At 40.5% G+C, this 20,105-nt stretch overlaps 1 protein-coding gene across 1 annotated transcript in view; it reads right to left on the bottom strand.

The window, feature by feature from the left end:
- The window catches only part of LOC136861319 (coiled-coil domain-containing protein 112), a 155,684-nt gene that overhangs the window by 2,862 nt on the left and 132,717 nt on the right, over positions 1-20,105 (bottom strand). Inside the window, exon 10 of the mRNA XM_067138814.2 lies at positions 19,577-19,810. Coding sequence (XP_066994915.2) covers positions 19,577-19,810 — 234 coding nt within the window. The remainder of the gene's footprint in view (positions 1-19,576; positions 19,811-20,105) is intronic.

The raw sequence follows: 20,105 nt of genomic DNA, 5'->3' as shown, positions 1-20,105 counted from the left end.
GAAGCTCAGACAGAGATTAATGAAGTGCTACATCTGGTCAGTACTGTTATATGGAGCAGAAACATGGACCTTAAAAGCCGCAAGTATCAAACGACTTGCCGCCTTTGAAATGTGGTTGCACAGAAGAATGCTTAGAATACCCTGGACAGATATGATAACAAATGATGAAGTCCTAAGGAGAGCTAGGACAAAGCAAGAACTAATAACAACTATAAAAGTTCGCAAAAAAGCTTATCTACGCCACATATTAAGAGGAAACAAATATGGCCTCATAAAACTCATTCTCCAAGGTAAAATAGAGGGCAAACGGCAAGTTGGCAGACCAGAGATAACATGGTTACACAACATCAAGCAGTGGACTGGTACTGAGACAACTGAGAGGCTCTTCCGACTAGCAGAAGACAGAAAAACTTTCTCCAGAGTAATCGCCGACGTCTGGGCAACCGGATATGGCACTTGAAGAAGAAGAAGAAGTGCACCATTTCTTCATTGAAAGTAGAAGATGCTGGTTTTATAATTATTATAATAATGACAGACAACCATGCTGCAAATGTGTTCTCAGGACTTTGCCAGAGAAATCCACATCCTGAGATAACTCACTCTTGTGACCCTACCAGGCCATTACTTTTGTCATGACTATTGTCATATCATTAAGAACATGAGGAGTCCCTTTCTTGATATTACAAGTACACTAATCAATAACGGGACATACATTAGTCCAAAGTAATTCAGAATGCTGTATGAAGTGTGGAAATCTTTTCATTTCTTGACAGGAAAACATCGTACACCTAGCAATTTTGAAAACATGAATGTGAGGTCAGTGCAAATTTTCTCTGACAAAATTATTGCATCCCATTGCACTCCTAAACATCATGGTTTTGGTCCTGGAATAGCTGGATCTGAAGACTGTGAATCCACTATTGAACTCTTGAAGGTCGTGAGGAAGTGGTTCCGGATTCACAAAGTGAGGATCACGACGTATTATATCCATTCTGATATAGATGTTGATTCCCATAGGGAATCTGAAATATTTGTCCTGAATGAGCAAATTTATAATACCAATATAAATGGTCCGTTATTGGACATTATAAATTTTCCAGCTAGCTCATTCTTGGTTGCCAGCGTTTCGCCCTCGTGTGCTAGGGTGGGCTCATCAGTTGGTGCCTAGCACACCTACCAATACACTCGCTAGTGCATACCGTGGAGGCCACTGCGTAGGCTAACTGGAGCCACCGGCAGTGCCAATGCACTAAGAGACTTTGTCTCATCACTAAAAATTGATGCCTGCTAGGCCATCAGATGATATAGATGTTGATTCCCATAGGGAATCTGAAATATTTGTCCTGAATGAGCAAATTTATAATACCAATATAAATGGTCCGTTATTGGACATTATAAATTTTCCAGCTAGCTCATTCTTGGTTGCCAGCGTTTCGCCCTCATGTGCTAGGGTGGGCTCATCAGTTGGTACCTAGCACACCTACCAATACGCTGGCTAGTGCATACCGTGGAGGCCACTGCGTAGGCTAACTGGAGCCACCAGCAGTGCAAATGCACTAAGAGACTTTGTCTCATCACTAAAAATTGATGCCTGCTTGGCCATCAGATGATATAGATGTTGATTCCCATAGGGAATCTGAAATATTTGTCCTGAATGAGCAAATTTATAATACCAATATAAATGGTCCGTTATTGGACATTATAAATTTTCCAGCTAGCTCATTCTTGGTTGCCAGCATTTTGCCCTCATGTGCTAGGGTGGGCTCATCAGTTGGTACCTAGCACACCTACCAATACACTGGCTAGTGATAACCGTGGAGGCCACTGCGTAGGCTAACCGGAGCCACCGGCAGTGCAAATGCACTAAGAGACTTTGTCTCATCACTAAAAATTGATGCCTGCTTGGCCATCAGATGATATAGATGTTGATTCCCATAGGGAATCTGAAATATTTGTCCTGAATGAGCAAATTTATAATACCAATATAAATGGTCCGTTATTGGACATTATAAATTTTTCAGCTAGCTCATTCTTGGTTGCCAGCGTTTCGCCCTCGTGTGCTAGGGTGGGCTCATCAGTTGGTACCTAGCACACCTACCAATACGCTGGCTAGTGCATACCGTGGAGGCTAGGTACCAACTGATGAGCCCACCCTAGCACACGAGGGCGAAACGCTGGCAACCAAGAATGAGCTAGCTGGAAAATTTATAATGTCCAATAACGGACCATTTATATTGGTATTATAAATTTGCTCATTCAGGACAAATATTTCAGATTCCCTATGGGAATCAACATCTATATCATCTGATGGCCAAGCAGGCATCAATTTTTAGTGATGAGACAAAGTCTCTTAGTGCACTGGCACTGCCGGTGGCTCCAGTTAGCCTACGCAGTGGCCTCCAAGGTATGCACTAGCCAGCGTATTGGTAGGTGTGCTAGGTACCAACTGATGAGCCCACCCTAGCACACGAGGGCGAAACGCTGGCAACCAAGAATGAGCTAGCTGGAAAATTTATAATGTCCAATAACGGACCATTTATATTGGTATTATAAATTTGCTCATTCAGGACAAATATTTCAGATTCCCTATGGGAATCAACATCTATATCATCTGATGGCCAAGCAGGCATCAATTTTTAGTGATGAGACAAAGTCTCTTAGTGCATTTGCACTGCCGGTGGCTCCGGTTAGCCTACGCATTGGCCTCCACGGTTATCACTAGCCAGCGTATTGGTAGGTGTGCTAGGTACCAACTGATGAGCCCACCCTAGCACACGAGGGCGAAATGCTGGCAACCAAGAATGAGCTAGCTGGAAAATTTATAATGTCCAATAACGGACCATTTATATTGGTATTATATCCATTCTCACAATGAGATCTCCAGGCACATTTTGAGACCAAGGATTCCAGATTGCAGTGGTTAGAGGATAACTTCATCGGTTATAATAATGGCCACCAGCACCCCCGACCCATCAGAATTAACCAATGAAGGTCGGCATCCTCAACCTGGCCTGGAATCGAACCCGCGACCCTTTGGACCAAAGGACAGCATGCTAACCATTTAGCTATTGTGCTGGACACTTCATCAATTATTATTTGAATAGATGGAAAGACTCATATATAAACCAAAGCAGGGAATTTCTGAGCAAAGAAATGTACAAAACCTTGGTCTTGACATCTATGTCTATTGTGAAATGCACTTGGTGCCTCATAAAATCTGGTTTCTATTTCTTTCCACAGGAAAGTTCTTCAGTGACCAAAGTGAGATCCTTTTTACCTCCATAAGAAGGTCAGGAGGAAGTAATGGCCAGACAATTACTGTTGTAGGAATGCAAGCCATTCATAAAATCTCCACTGGAGTTATTTCCTCCTTTCTCAGCTTTGAATGCAAATGTTGTTCATGAAGGTACAGGCCATTCATCTGCCCAAAAAGAAGTGAGAAGCAGAACTTTGGACTGTAAATTTTTCACTGGAGGGTAAGATAAATCCCTATCTTGAAGTCCTGGATCAGATGTAAACCTTAAAATCTATGAATCTAGCAGTTATAGCTATCTGCTCAGAAAAATTAAGGATCATATTGACTGTGAGGGCTTCCAGAACATATTCAACTCGGCGAGTTGGCTGTGCGGTTAGGAGCACACAGCTGTGAGCTTGCATCCGGGAGATAGTGGGTTCGAATCCCACTGTCGGCAGCCCTGAAGATGGTTTTCCGTGGTTTCCCCTTTTCACACCAGGCAAATGCTGGGATGTACATTAATTAAGGTCACAGCCTCTTCCTTCCAACTCCTAGGCCTTTCCTATCCCATCGTCGCCATAACACCTATCTGTGTCAGTGCAACGTAAAGCCACTAGCAAAGAAAAAAGAACATATTAATGTCCAAGCATAAAAGTATTCCTGCTCTGGCTTTGCTGAAGAAAATCAATCAAAGTAACTATGTGTATTCTTCTACCAACTTCACCGGTATAGTCGTGATGATAGATTTTGTAATTGAGGCAGCAATTCCTTACATTTGTCATCATTCCAAACCACTGTTTATATTTCAAAATACTTTTGAAACTATCTGAGCAAGAACTCTAAAAATTAATTGTAGTCATGCAAACGGAAATGTGCATCATGTGAAATCACATAGTACAGTGAAACCTCGATTCTCCGTTTTTCGAGGGACCATGAAAATAAAACGTACAACACGGGAAAACGGAACATCCGGGAATGAATGAAAACCATCAATAATTTGGCTAAACATCACAAAAATGAAATATGTATCATTATAATCTTACAAAAACTCCTAAACCAAACCAAACTACACCCCCAGTGGGACTTTGCCTGCCAAGCGACCGCTGTTCAGCCCGAAGGCCTGCAGATTACGAGGTGCACATGGTCAGTGCGACGAATCCTCTCGGCCGATATTCCTCGCTCTGTAGATCGGGGTCGCCATCTCACCATTAGATAGCTGCACAATTAAAGGTAATCACGTAGGCTGAGTGGACCGGGAATCACACTTATATCCAGGTAAAATTGCCTGACCTTGTCGCAATCGAACCCGGGCTCTCTGGATGGGAGGCGGGCATGTTAGACCGCGAAACCGCATTAATTACCGATACGCGAGTTCAAAATCTTGAGACTTTATATTCAGTTTTACAGGGGAATCTTCGTCAGTTTCCCGTGAAAACAACTTTCAGTTCAGCAACTTTGATTAGCCTAGCCAAACTCTTCGAAAAATCTAATAACGCCAAGCCAAACGACAATCGACCACAAGTAGTTTTTAATTCTCTCATCTAATAAAATAAAGCACATTAGATACAAAAGCGCCCAAAATGATAGCGAAACCCGTTCATTTCTTAATCTTTCATTGTAATTTGGTCCCCGGTATACTGTTCGTAGTCAGTTTCTGAAAATCTCGTACCGCGCAAATTAGGTCTACATCGACATTTTAAAGGTTATGTTGAACTCGAAAACATGGTTTCAAATGTAAGTATCGATTCTTAAAAGTTCTCGAATGCATTATATTCAATTCTGCGCGTCACAAATCCAATCAAATTGGAAAGATAAAAGAAATATCAAAACTTCAGAAATTACGGTTATTCGTGACCTTGAGGTCATCTGTAAAGCGCGCTCGCTGCACATGTCACTACGAGTTTGAAATGATACCAACCATTTAAAATGTAACGTGCGCAAATAAAACGACTGCGTTTTTTTGGTATTTTAACACGAAAACGTAAAATTTCCAGTCTTACAGTAATAGGCAATCCCAAAACCTCCCATGGCTTTCTTTCTTTTTTTTTTTTTTCATGTAAGGTGCAACATCTGTTTTGGTCTCGCTAACATAATCATGTAGGATAATATCAAAAATACTGAATTTGTTTTAAGAAGGAGCAGTTTCGATTCCTGCCTGAAAGCCCAGTTACTCTGCAGTGCCCTGAGCAAAGTGCCGAAAACCTCTTCGGCAGTACGAACGAAAAAAATGTAAAAATATAAACATCTAACCCTGGACATAATATGGACGTTTTATAAGTGCGAACATTCGACGAAACTCGTTCCGTCTTCAAGCAGAGCTGTCGAATGCGCCGTGTCTCCTTGCAATTATTGTTGTGGCCACTTTCTGCTTTATGATTTTCCGAGATTCTCTAAACAATACCACCCGCATGCGATGCTAAGGTGGTCCCTTATGCAAGTTCACCGCCGATCGCTTTTCCAGTACGGGTAGAGTACTTGCTTTAATTATCGCAGTGACGGGGCGTTAACGCCAAGATCCATAAATATGCCATAGCCGTCCTTTCGTGAGATACAGTTTATTAAAAAACGATTGATCGAGGATTTAGCGTTGATGGGACTGGAATTTCTGGACGGTTGATCCGGGAAATCGTTTCTTCGAGGAACGGATAATGCGGGGCTTTTACAACGTGATTTAATTACGATGCTCGCGGGACCACGTAATTTGAACGCATATTCCGGGAAAACGTATTTCCCGGGAACGGATAATCGAGGTTCCACTGTATTGTTCCAAACAAGTTTCTAGGACCATGCCTTATGAATTACTTCAAGCGATTCACAGAAGCTTCGAAAATAAGGAAATGTGCCCTAAGAAATAAGCCACTGACACAGAAAGTTCACAAGATCAGTTAAAAAAGAAAAGCGATTGATTGGAATGTAACCAGCTGTTGATGATGTGTATTAAGAATGACAATTAGTACTTATAAACAAAGTAAAAAAATAATTCACTATATCCAATAACAAAATATTAAGATAAGGAGTATATTTGTACAGGTAGTGCTGTTTATTTATTTATTTATTTATTTATTTGCTTTCAACTAGTTTTATCTTTAATAAAGCACAGTTTATTTGACACTTTTGCACTTGAGTCTTCTTTGACCTTTATATTATACTAGCAAATGTACCCGTGCTTCGCTACGGTATTCTACATTGTATACAGATATCGACGTAAATACTGTGCGTGCAGCAAATGAGATTGTTTTAAATTGCATGTCTCTTAGCCTTATCCGAGAAATAGCATGGGGAGGTCCACATACGTTGTTTCCAATGTAAAGTGAGGGCTGCGGAGTTGTGATGATAACGCCAGGCTCACTTGCCTACTGCCATTCACAATCGAGTTGGCAAGTTTACATTATAATTGCAGGCCCCAATGCCTACTGCGCGGTCACAATCGATTTGGGGAGTTTTAGTTACAATGGCAGACCCATTTCCTACTTTCAGACAGGTTACAGTTGAGGAGTTTTTATTATAATACCAGGCAACTTCCCTACCACCAGTCAAAATTGAGTTGTGCAGATATCATTATAATGACAGTCCCTTTTTACTGCTGCTAGCCAGCTTACTGCCAGTCACACAGAATTAGTGAGTATCAATGAAAATAGCAGGCCACTATGCCTAATGCTAGTCAAATTTTAGATTGGAACATTTGTTTATAATGGCGGGCACCCTGGAGTAGAGCCAAACACAATAGAGTAGGGGACTTTTGAACAAAACTGCATGATCCCTTGCCTTCTGCAAGACAAATCGAAAAGTGAATTATTCATTAAAATGGTAGGCCCTCCTTACTAATGCCAGTTACACAGGAGTTGGAGAAGGACCCCATTCCTACTGCCAGCAGTCAAAGTCGGTAAAAAGTGAAAAATTTGAACATCTTGGAATTTTCCCGTCGGTTAGGGACCAAAAGCTATAATTTCACCAAATTTCAATTGTCTACCTCGTCTCGCAGGTTGTGCCGCCATCTTGATTTGGGGGGATGGGGGATAAAAATGTTGAAATTCCCGAAAATTTTTAAGCCCACGAAACCTATAGGTTATCGTTTTGGATATACTATACGACTGTGTTCTTATGCTGAGCCCAAAATTTGAGCCCCCCCAGCGTGCCCCCTTCAGGGAATTTTGAGAATTTCCGATTTTTCTAGGGATCCTGGGGTCATCAGTTTCCCTCGTACCAAGTTTCAAATTTCTGAGATTTCTGGAAGTGCCTCATTAATTCACGTCTTTTTTCATTTTTAAATATTTATATATACACCGCTCCAGCCCGACTTGCTTTTATATATATAGATGCCGGATAAGCATTAGCACGTTGAAAAGTGCAGGCTTCCACTTCGAGATTCATATCTCCGAAACGGTTTATGATATTAAGAAACGGTTTGCGCCATCAGACGCCTCATTTATCGTTCTACATGTTTGTTTCTAAATCATTTCCTCGTATCTCCCATATTAAGGGGGTAAATTGAGTTCAAATTTTGAATAGGGTGAAATTTGGGTGCATTTTTAACATTTTACATTACATTTTGCCTACTTATGTATAAGCTAGAATCATGAAATTTGGTACACATATGTCCCTTAATTGTGCCAATGTGTGCACACAACGTGATGATCCTATCATTCTTATAAGTGTGTCAAACAATAAAATATACTTGTAAAAATCACCAAATTTACGAACAATCCAGAAACACGGCCAAATTTAACGTACAAGGGAGAGAGATACGACAAAATGTCACAGGACCAAAGTTGTAGATCACTCCGAATTGAAGGGACATTGTGCCATCCGTTTTGTGATACGACTTACCGTTTAGCCAAAAAATAGCTCAAAAGGAATGTCTGCACAGTCATTAAAATTGCCTCCATATTTCGATATCCTTGTGGGTAAAAAGTGAAAAATTTGAACATCTTGGAATTTTCCCGTCGGTTAGGGACCAAAAGCTATAATTTCACCAAATTTCAATTGTCTACCTCGTCTCGCAGGTTGTGCCGCCATCTTGATTTGGGGGGATGGGGGATAAAAATGTTGAAATTCCCGAAAATTTTTAAGCCCACGAAACCTATAGGTTATCGTTTTGGATATACTATACGACTGTGTTCTTATGCTGAGCCCAAAATTTGAGCCCCCCCAGCGTGCCCCCTTCAGGGAATTTTGAGAATTTCCGATTTTTCTAGGGATCCTGGGGTCATCAGTTTCCCTCGTACCAAGTTCCAAATTTCTGAGATTTCTGGAAGTGCCTCATTAATTCACGTCTTTTTTCATTTTTAAATATTTATATATACACCGCTCCAGCCCGACTTGCTTTTATATATATAGATACATACTGTATCCCCATGGTATCTTTAACGCTAGGAAGTAAAAGATGAACTGTGGCTTCTTCCTTCACTTGATCATTATACTACCATGACAGTTCAGTTAAATATCAGCACTCACAGAGGCCAGTGAGAGGCAGACACGACAAAGCATTATCCAGCAAGGGAGTAGGTAAGGGTTATTCTGGCCGAAGGCAGGTCCAAACCTCCACAGAGGTGTTCCTGAGCCGGAGTTTACGTGTGGTAGGGTGGCCAGTTCCTTTCCGCTCCTCCGTTCCCTTACCCCCCACCAACAGCGCGTGGCAACCCATCCAACTCCTGACCACGCCCAACGTTGCTTAACTTTGGAGATCTCACAGGATCCGGTGTTTCAACACGGCTACGGCCGTTGGCTAGCAAGGGAGTGAGTAGGTCTTTTATAATCAATGTAGGTCTATCTTTTGGTTTGCTTATGAAGTTCGCAGCCTTTAGACACTTATCTAGGAAAGAGAAGAAATGGATCTCTCCCAATGCTAACCTGGGTGAGTTCTAGATAGACCATGTGACTATCTTGCAAAATCACAAAAGGAAATCCAAAACATAAAAGTGCCAGAGGCGCCAACCTGGAATCATGCCAGATGGCAAAACACCCCCAACACAATCAGATTCAATACAAAATGTTTGAAGAACAACCAACAAGTAAGTCAGAGGTTGAACAAAGTAGATCTGAATAACTGGGACTAACTTAAGCAGCCCCTAGTCAAGACAGTCAGCGAAATCATTTCGCTCATAATAAGATGGAAACATGTGGTGGTTTGAAGACAGACTACACAATAATCCAAAGACAAGCAGCATGGCTGAGATGGAACTCCAGAAGACCAAGAAAACTGGGAGAAATTACTGGAACAAAGGAAGCTCATGGCCAAGATAATCCTATGAATCAATCGAGCCTTCATACACAAGCAAGAGAGCTTCAATAAAAATAACTCCAGAAATATTTATACAGAACTTTCAAGAAGAATCTTAGTAAATATAATAAATCAACTCTTCACTTCAGACACTTACAACAAGGACAACTGCTGGCTCCTAGCCGAGTACATTAAGGACATGCCCAATTGTGATCCATCCAGCGTTACCAGCAAACAACACCAAAACCTGGACTCACTACCTCCTTCAGTGGACGTAGTCAAATCATCCAGCTATTGAAGAATAACAAGACAGCTTGAGAGGGCTCCATTGTGGCAAAACTCTGGAAGTGTGCCAGTAGCAAGGCAGGGAAAAAGCTCACTGAGATCATTTAGAATGTCTGGCAAACAGAGAAGTTGCCATCTGATTGGAAGTCAGTTCTGATCCACCCACTTCATCATCATCATCATCATCATCATCATCATCATCCTTCATAAGAAAGATAATCTTAAAGACATGAACAAGTACCGAGGGATCTCTCCTCCCAATGATGAAGAAGGTCCTGTCTATGGCCTTACTATCAAGGACAGATAATCAACTGGACAGTCAACTGGAGGGATACTGGGAAGGCTTCAGGAAGAGCCAACCCAGTTCTAAGCAAATCCTCAACTTCAAAACAATACTAGCCTACTCCAAAGACTAGAAGCCGCAAGTGGTAGTCAACTTTGTTGATTTTAGGAAGTCCTATGACTCAGTAGACAAAAACTCACAAGAGAACATCGGCAATAGTTAAGTCTCCGATGCGATGAAACTTGGAAAACACATAGAGGTACACATAAAAAAACGATGTCGACATCAATTTTGGATGCTGACATTCATTACGGTGTTAACTAAGGGGCCTAAAAGTGGCTACATTTCAAGTTCCACGCAAACAACAATGAATACCTGCTGGCCAATGCTAAGCCAGCACACTGCACTTGATAGTGCCACACCTCTGCCCCCCCTCCCCCACCTTCTGGTTCATCACGGCACGTTTCCATTCTCCCCGCGCCTGCCCATCTGCTTAGCTGTTGAACGGGCCCGCCGCTATACTTTGCGTACTCTATCAGCCTCCCTCACAGCTCTCCTTTGTAATCCCAATTTTGTATTTGTCAGTTTACTTTTTCTGAAACGTTTATAGAAACGTTTGTGATGATTCCTTAAGCGTTATGTCATTGAGTATGTCAAAAATTATTTTTCATCTTTAACACTAGAACGGCCAGAGCAGTCATTTTGACCGTTAGCGAATTTCAAGGTATTTCCACACTCGTAATTTTTTACGCGCGAGGTTGTTCTTTTGTGACTTTTAATCTTCTAGGGTTATGTACATTCACGCCGAAAATTACATCCGTACATGATAAGGGAACACCGATATTGTCCCTTATACCTAGGAAGGCCATAAGCGGTCATTTTGACCGCTTCACTTTCTTGATACGGAGAGCTCTATTCTGCTCACTGCTTGCTTACTGTGATATATTTACAAGTGGCGCTATAGGGGCGTATGATTTAACTAAATAGTATGCCTCTAGCAGTGGTTGCGAGTGGACGAGTTAATGCCTGTCCCTTTTGTCGTATAGTGCGTAATAATGGCTTGGCGGCAAAAACTTACTCCTGTTCAGTTATTAGCAGAACTTGTAAAGCTACGAGAAGACGAATCAGGTGACGAAGATACATTATCAGTTATAGACGCAATGAGTGACGATGAGGATTTTACACCTCAACAGTGTGATAATATGTCAGATAGTGATGGTGATTCGGCTGATGAAAATATGCACACAGTGGACTTCGCACCTACAATAGACGCAGTTACTCCTTCAACCAGCCGTGATCAATCTTGCAGCAGAGGACGATCTCTTAGCAGCGGGCAACCTGTTCGAAGAGGAAGGGGACGAGGTGGGAGAGATCATGGACTGGTAAAGTCTCCTCTTCATTTGCACCAGGGGATCTGTTATGTGGTAAGGATGGAACAACTATTTGGACTGTTATCAACAGTAGTGGGAACCCCCCTGGAAAGATGGATGCTCAGAATGTACTGAAAGAGGCAGCAGGGCCTACTTCTCACGCTAAGCGTAACGTAGAGACTAATAGCAAGGTTAGTGCCTGGCGTTTAATCATTGACGCATCCGTGTTGAAGCATATAAAGATGTGCACAGAGACCGAAGCTCGTAGACCGAGAATGGATAATAACTGGTCTATTTCTCTGGAAGAATTAGATGCTTTTACTGCTTTGTTATATGCCCGTGGAGCTTATAAACTTACTAGTCTAGCTGTAGATCATGTGTGGCCTTCTTTATGGGGTCCCCCTGTTTTCACTAACATTATGGCAAGAAACAGGTTCGAAGAAATTCTAAGGTATTTGCGCTTTGATCTCCATAAAACTAGATCCACTCATTTGCAGACAGACAAATTTGCTTTGTCGCCGGCTATTTGGAATAGATTTATTGAGAATTGTTATGCGTGCTACAAACCAGAAGCGAATGTCACAGCTTATGAACAACTCTTCCCCAGCAAAGCTCGGTGTCGGTTCACGCAATACATGGCCAACAAGCCAGATAAATTTGGCATAAAATTCTGGCTACTGATAGACGTTGATTCTAAGTATGTGTGCAAAGGGTTTCCTTATCTTAAGAAAGACGAAATGCGACCCGTCAATGAGTCACTGCCTGAAAATATTGTCATGAAACTTATGGACCCATACCTCATGAAAGGACGTAACGTGACCACTGGTAACTTCTTTACATCGGTAAAGTTGGCTGAGAGGCTGAAAGAGAAGAAAACTAGTATTGTTGGAACAATCAATCGAGTGAGGAAGGAAATCCCGGTGTCAGTCAAAGCACTACATATGAATCTGTACGAGACTGTCGTACTTCAGAAGGAAGATCACACTACTGTCACAGTATATCAAGGAAAAGTGAACAAGGATGTGCTTGTGCTAAGCACTCTACACCCAAGTATTCAAGTCAGTGAAGATAACAAGAAGCTCCCTAGTACTACTGAATTTTATAACGGAACTAAGTATGATGTGGATGTAGCTGATCAAATGGCGCGTAAATACACCACTACAGCTGGATGCCAAAGGTGGCCTGTACATGTATTTTACAACGTACATGATCTACCAGCAATAAATTCATGGATAGTCTACACGGAAGTAACGGGACAGAGAATCTCTCGACATGATTATATTCTTGAAGTAATACAAGAACTAAGATCTGATTTTGTGAAGACAAGATCCCAGTTGATTGAACTCCCTACACTTCAGCCTGAGCCTCAGATTCAGGTTCAATGTGCCAGTCGTAAGCGACGACAATGTCAAGTGAACTCCAACTGTAAACAGAACAAAACCTCTGACACATGTTCTTCGTGCAACAAAGTAGTCTGTGGAAAATGTTCGTGTAAGGTAATAAGTTCCATAAATTGCTTATCAAGTGCCTAAATAGGCTTGTAAACAAATAGAGACTGTTATTTTTATCATAATTTTTCATAAAGGCGTTCAGTAGCAAGTCCGCCAAAATATTTCATTGTTACCTAGTAGGAGTGAGAGAATATGAACTATTATTAAAATTTAACAATGGATTAATCTATATACAATACATCCTAATGCTTAACTGTTGTTTTAAAATAAATTATCGAACATTCGCATGTTACCCAGATCTGGATCCTAGGTACATATCAGCAAGCGGCAGCGGTCAAAATAACCGCCTGCGGCCTTTATAGGTATGTGGAATGTTCGGCCGTTCTAGTGTTAAGCAAAGATCACGGAAGGCACAGTGAAGAAGGTCCGCTGAACCTTGGCGAGCTGCAGCTTTAAGACGGGATTGAGGGTGAGTGTTAAGTAGTCAACTGTTTTTAAATAGGTTTTGACACTCACAGGGTGATGTCACACTGCATGGCATAGGTCGTAATAACGTAGATTGAAGCGTGGTTTTTTTGCGCTGCATGTGAAATTTTAGGTTTTAGTTTTCAGCACTGGACCGTCTGACATATTTTTAAAAAATTAATTTGTGTCCTCATCCCGAGGTGGTGCAGCTCTTTTCAGGCACACTCCCAATGGAGGTGAGCTGCATGTGCCATTTCAACCACAGACCAGCCCTCCTGCCATCCTTAAATTTCTGGCAATACCGGGAATCGAACCCGTGCCCCCGAAGATGGCAGCTAATAATACTAACCGTTATGCTACAGAGGCGGACACCGTCTGATATGTTGAATCTGATAACTCTCTCGTTTGCTTTTAAGCAAACATTTGTGTTTTCCGTTGTTTCCGTCAATGAATATTACACATATAACAACATGTATTTTAATTATTTTTATTTTATTTTTCAGAACTATTTGAAAGACCTAAAAAGAAGGTCTGGATCTGTAACCAGGTTTTGGTATCACGAGGTACCGAATCTCATTTCATTCATTGAGATCCTCTACCTGGGCAAGTAATTTCTTTAAATAAAAAGTTATTTAATGTTGTTTAAAGGTGGGTGATTTAATTTAACCCACCGGCATACCTAGCTGACGAATCGACGGGATACGCAAGCCTGTGCCCGGCTTACCTCACCGTCAAATCGACGGGGTAATGCAGCGTCCTGCTTTATCAATGGTAAAGGGAAGGTAGTGCATTAAAAACTCAACAGATGGCATTACAATCATTCTTGAACTCCACTGTCGGCAGCCCTGAAGATGGTTTTCCGTGGTTTCCCATTTTTACACCAAGCAAATACTGGGGCTGTACCTTAATTAAGGCCACGGCTGCTTCCTTCCCACTCCTAGCCCCTTCTTATCCCATCGTCGCCGTAAGACGTATCTGTGTCGGTGCAACGTAAAGCAACTTGTAAAAAAAAAAAATTCTTTATACCTGAAGGAAGTCTCTTCCGCTGTATTTGACCTTCAGTCAGCCATAAACATCTATACAAGCTTGAGCTAGCCATTGTTGGGCAGGCAGGGACGGCACTCTACTGTACATTCACATTCCACTTATGAAATCACGTTCAGATATTCCGCCTACTTTTTAATCAAGAATTGTTAACATCATCACGCCAACAAGATGAACTCAATATTATTTTACTGGAACCCTCACTCATGTTTAACATACGTTTAACAATTTATCTTCATTCTACTGGAACTGAACATTGTGCTCCATATCACCAAGTTTCTACCGACGCATTTGGCAAACTGTATGTCAACACAGCATCATCGCATCAAGAAGGACTCTATTACAAATTTTATTGAACCATCTCATGTGTTCAATATTTTTAATTTTCATTTGTAACAGTATTCAAGTGTTGTGCTCGGAACATTCCAACATATTCTTCAACATTTTAAATGACGCATTCGGTATTCCGAATTATTTTTAATATGATTTTGTTCTTAATCTTTTCGGCTGATGATGTCTACAAGATAGATGAAACATGTTCTGTTATAATCAAATGTTATGTAAATAATTATATTTAGTATTATCAAGGTATTGTATTGTAAAGGTGGAACATATGACCATACCTTTTAAGAACTATCAACAAAACCCGAAAACTCATTCTACAAACCCTGACTGACACGCACTTAAAGTTTACATTCAGAGGCAAGATCTTGGAAAGCTTAGAGATCACAATAGGGATCAGACAGGGTAATGGGCTTCCCATCCCCCACCTCCCACCAACTCTTCAACACCATCCTTGAAAATGGTGTGAGAGAATGGCACAAGGAACTTGTCAAATAGGGTGTCCAAAGTGGAGTCTATCTGGGTCACAAGAGAGGCTGACAGCAGACTGACCTTTACAGACAACATAGCACTGATTGCTGAATCTTTGGAAATAGCAGCAACCTAGGTCAATTGTCTAAGGAGACAAGTGGCCAAAGCGGGACTTCAAGTGTCACTGGAGGAAACCAAGTACCTTACTGACATGAAGGAGGTTAACAGAGAGATGTCACTAGAACAGGATAAAATCAAGCAAGTGGAGAAATTGAAGTACCCTTGGCGATTGGATTGAATCCAATTGGTCAGAGAATGGAGCCCTTTCTACGAGAGTTAACAAGCTGGAACTGGTCTATCGACTGACTCTTACTCTGACACTTACAAAAGTTATGCCTGTCACGCAATCTGAAACACTGCACAACAATCATCCACCTAGAAGCCCTGTATGCCATGCTTTAATTGAAAAACTGAAAGTCAGAGAGGGAAGAACTTTCAGAAATATTGTAGGCCGGATACAGGAAAATAGGAAATACTGGAGATGTCAAAATTCAGAGCTCTACTCTTAGATAGAGAGGCTCTCTGACAGTTGCAGGAAAAGGAGAGTAGGTACCTACAGCCATGAAACAAGATTATCTTCCAACAGACTGACCAACTGCCTGTTCATCAACGCTGAGGCAAAGTGTGTTGTTAATAGCAGGACATACAATGAAATACAGATAGGTACTCCGCACGATATATGACGATCACTTCAAATCACAGGTTCAAGGTCATGAATCCAACCTGATGAGCCCTGCTATAGAATATCTGATGCAGTAATTTCAAATAATTCAATAAAATTATTACAATATAATGGAAAAATCCAGTTATTGTTCAGTCTAAAAACTACTGTTATACAGGCTGAATGTATTTTTGGTAAAATGAACAGAAAATCAGGTTCAAAATTAAACACAATACATTTATAAACAAAAATTGAAGAACACTAAACAAATTCAGTTATTTCAGTGTAGTGATTTGCTAACTAAATTACATATCCCTCGGAACAAAAGAAATAGTGGTGATTCACGTTCTTGAGGTCTTTATGTACTGTTTTGGATTAGGTCGTCCCTTTGGTCTTTGCTGAGTGAGTTCATCTTGTGTTTGGCTTTCTTCTTATTCTACACTTTAGAGACACAAGAGAAATGGACCAATGGGTGCACTCTGGGAGACTTCTCTCAGTATAATCCAATATTTACTGTCTCTTCTAACTTCATCTGAATACAATCCATTTCTTTTCTTATTACCTGTTTTCTTCAACTTGCAATCATTTAAGACCATTCATATTATTAAACAGTTTCCACAAATCATCTGTATAACTGGATAAAGAGACAATACCAATACAAATCTCCCAGTTTTTATTTCTCCTGTTTGAACTGCAATCTTTTTCCTAACTTTCTCTCTCATTTCTCTCAAATTGCTAATCTTTGCCCAAGCTGGTTGCTGTGTCATGCTATGAAGGTCTCTGAGCATGTTCTGGAAAAGGACTCATTAGATCATATGCAAACAATCTGAATTTGGGAAGAATGCAATTCAACCAATGCAATTCAAGCAGCATGATTCTTAGCTGGAACATCACGAGAAGGGCAAGCCATTTCATCTCGAATTCTTGGCTCTCAGACTGAATCTCCTTCTAGATGGCCCACCCTGCCCCCTCAGGGAAGGGAATGAAAAATTTAGATTTAGCTGATGATGATGATGATGATGATGATGATGATGATGATGATGATAAAGACCTCAAAAAGGCTTTCGATCAAGTAATGCACAGTCTCATCTGGATAGTGCTTTGAGAAGATGGTGTGCCAAAATTTCCTGTCACCTGGGTGCAGCTGCTTTATGCAGAACCGAGAAGCAAGATCCAATCGAACAACTACAGGACCATCCAAAGACTTTTCCATCATACACCAAGGTTCCACCCTATCAATGTTCCTGTTCAACGGGATAGATGGTGAAGAAAAAGAAGATGATGATGATTTCTCTCAAATTGATTCTTCTATCAACCAGACACCACTTTTTATTTTTAGTCCAGTCTACGTTTGGATTTCAAAGATTTTACGTACACAATTTTGTACAATCCAGCTTTAAAGCTGACCTAAAATGGTCATTACTATGGACCCTTCTCTTTGCTGATGATGTCATGTTGGCTGCAGAGAACAAGCAGGGTCTATAGTACCAGACTCAAGAAAAGAGCAACTGACTAGCACAATACAGCCTGCCCTAGAACAAGAAGAAAACTGAATACATGACATCAGGCATACAAGAAACAGGAACCAACAAAGTATTTGATGATGGCCTGCTGTAAGTGAGAAAGTTTAAATACCTTGGTTCCACAATATCTGATGGCGGCCAACACAATGAGGAAAATTCTTAATTGAAAGTGGCACACAACAAGCAGAGTGACTTGCAATGGGAGGATAACAGATCATCTATAATAAAAAATCTGCTATACTGTCACACTGTACAAAAATCAGTCTGCAGTGATAAGAACTGAGGGTTTTGAAAAAGTTGCAGCTATCCAGAAAGGAGTTAGGCAAGGCTGCATTTTGTCCCCTCTCCTTTTCATTGTTTACATAGAACAGGCAATAAAGGAAATCAAAGAGGAATTCAGAAAGGGAATCACAATCCAAGGAGAGGAAATCAAAACCCTGAGATTTGCTGATGATATTGTTATTTTATTTTATTCTGCAGAAGATCTAGAGAAATTGCTGAATGGTATGGACAGTGTCTTGGGGAAGAAGTACAAGATGAAAATAAACAAGTCCAAAACAAAAGTAATGGATTGCAGTCGAACAAAGTCAGATGATGCAGGTAATATTACATTAGAAAATGAAGTCTTAAAGGAAGTAGATGAATACTGTTACTTAGGTAGTAAAATAACAATGGCAGAAGTAAGGAGGACATAAAATGCAGACTAGCATAAGCAAGAAAGGCCTTTCTTAAGAATAGAAATTTGCTCACTTCGAACATTGATATAGGAATTAGAAAGATATTTTTGAAAACTTCGTCTGCAGCATGGCATTGTATGGAAGTGAAACATGGACGATAACCAGCTCAGAAAGAAGGAGAATAGAAGCTTTTCAAATGTGGTGTTACAGAAGAATGCTGAAGGTGAGATGGGTAGGTTAAACCACAAATGAAGAGAGAATGAAACGAAATGGTGAGAGGAGAACAATCTGGTGAAATTTGACGAGAAGAAGAGATATAATGACGGGACACATCTTAAGATACCCAGGGCTTGTACAGTTGGTTTTTGAGGGAAGTGTAGGTGGTATGATCGGTAGGGGTGGACCAAGGTAGGAATATGACAAGCAGATAAGAGCAGATGTAGGATATAGTAGTTATGTAGAAATGAAAAGATTAGCACAGGATAGGTGGCATGGAGAGTTGCATCAAACCAATCCATGGACCGATGACTCGAACAACAACAACTGTCACACTTTATGGTTATGAGTGTTAACAGAATAAAACTGAAACAGAAAACTGGCTTAGCATAATGGAGACAAAGATGCCGAAGTGGACAGCGAGGATCACTAAATTAGATCACATTTCCAATAATGCATCAGAAAATGGTTTGATGTTGCACCAATCCATGATACAATGCACAAGAGCCATCTCCAGCGGTTTGGCATGTCTTACATGCAAGAACCGACACAAATGCCAAGACGGGCTACAATTTAGAGGTTGTCAGCAAAGATCAAAGGGATGACCTAAGCAATGATGGGCCATCACAGTACATAAAGAACTCAAGAGCATGAATAACCATCCAGATGCAGCCCAAGACAGAACTAAATGGAGACAGCAGATCCACGTAGCAGACCCCACGACCAGGCGGGATAGAAGCTGAAGAACAAAATGATGATTTCTTTCAAATTGATTCTTCTATGAACCAGAGACCACCTTTCTTTCTTTCTTTCTTTCTTTCTTTCTTTCTTTCTTTCTTTCTTTCTTTCTTTCTTTTTTTTTATTTTATTTGAATCCAGTCTACTTTTGGATTTCACAGATTTTACATACATAATTTTGTACAATCCAGCTTTAAGGTTTCTTTTTGTTCTTCACGAACTTTGTAATCTGCCAAAGATTTTGTAACTCTTGCATTCATGTTCCGATTTCTTTGATTGTAACAAACAAAATTATGTTACAGGTATTACCCTTACCATTACCAGTATTTACATAAAGGAAAATTGAGAAGATAAACAGAAATGAAGTAAGAAGAAGGGGAAATAAAGAAGCAGAGAAAAACATCTTAAGTTTACTGTTCAATAGCTTAATTCATTTTTGTGCCTATTATTTAACTACCTAATTATGGTAACACAGCAATGCTCACAAATGTCTTAAAATAAATGAAAAGAAAATACAGACAAAATTAATACTCACAAATGTGGTATATTACGCAAATGTAGGACAGGCTTCCCAAAGGAAGGAGATACTTCTTCATTAAGTTTTTGAAGTCGTTCCTGCCACACCCTTGTCAACTTCAGAAGCCTGTTAGGGTCACGTTCTGCAACAATCTTTGGCTTAGGTAATGGTAATTGCAGCCGATCTTCCTGTTCAGATAAGCGACGAGCCCGTCTATTTTTCATGCGGTTAATGAATTCTTGATCTTGCTCCCTAAAGGAATATCTCACAATTTCATTGGTTAATCTCAAAATAAATTACGTTTAGCACAATTGCAGGTGAGTAATAACACAGCAATGAGGCTAAATACTAAATATTCATAATTAGAGCTCATGTTTAAATTATTTTGTCCATTTGGTTCCACTGCAAAAATCTAAAGAGGTCTGCACAGAACTTCAATTCATATGATACATAAACATAATGTTATATACCTATTAAACATAGGTGCTGCAAAAAGTCCTGAAAAAGATCCCAATTTCCAATATGTGAAAAGGTATCCAGATTGAGT

Source organism: Anabrus simplex, chromosome 1, assembly GCF_040414725.1.
Source record: "Anabrus simplex isolate iqAnaSimp1 chromosome 1, ASM4041472v1, whole genome shotgun sequence".
In the NCBI taxonomy this organism is placed as follows: Eukaryota; Metazoa; Arthropoda; class Insecta; order Orthoptera; family Tettigoniidae; genus Anabrus; species Anabrus simplex.
The sequence above is the reverse complement of the archived record's forward strand: the minus strand, read 5'-3'. Positions and strand labels throughout refer to the sequence as shown.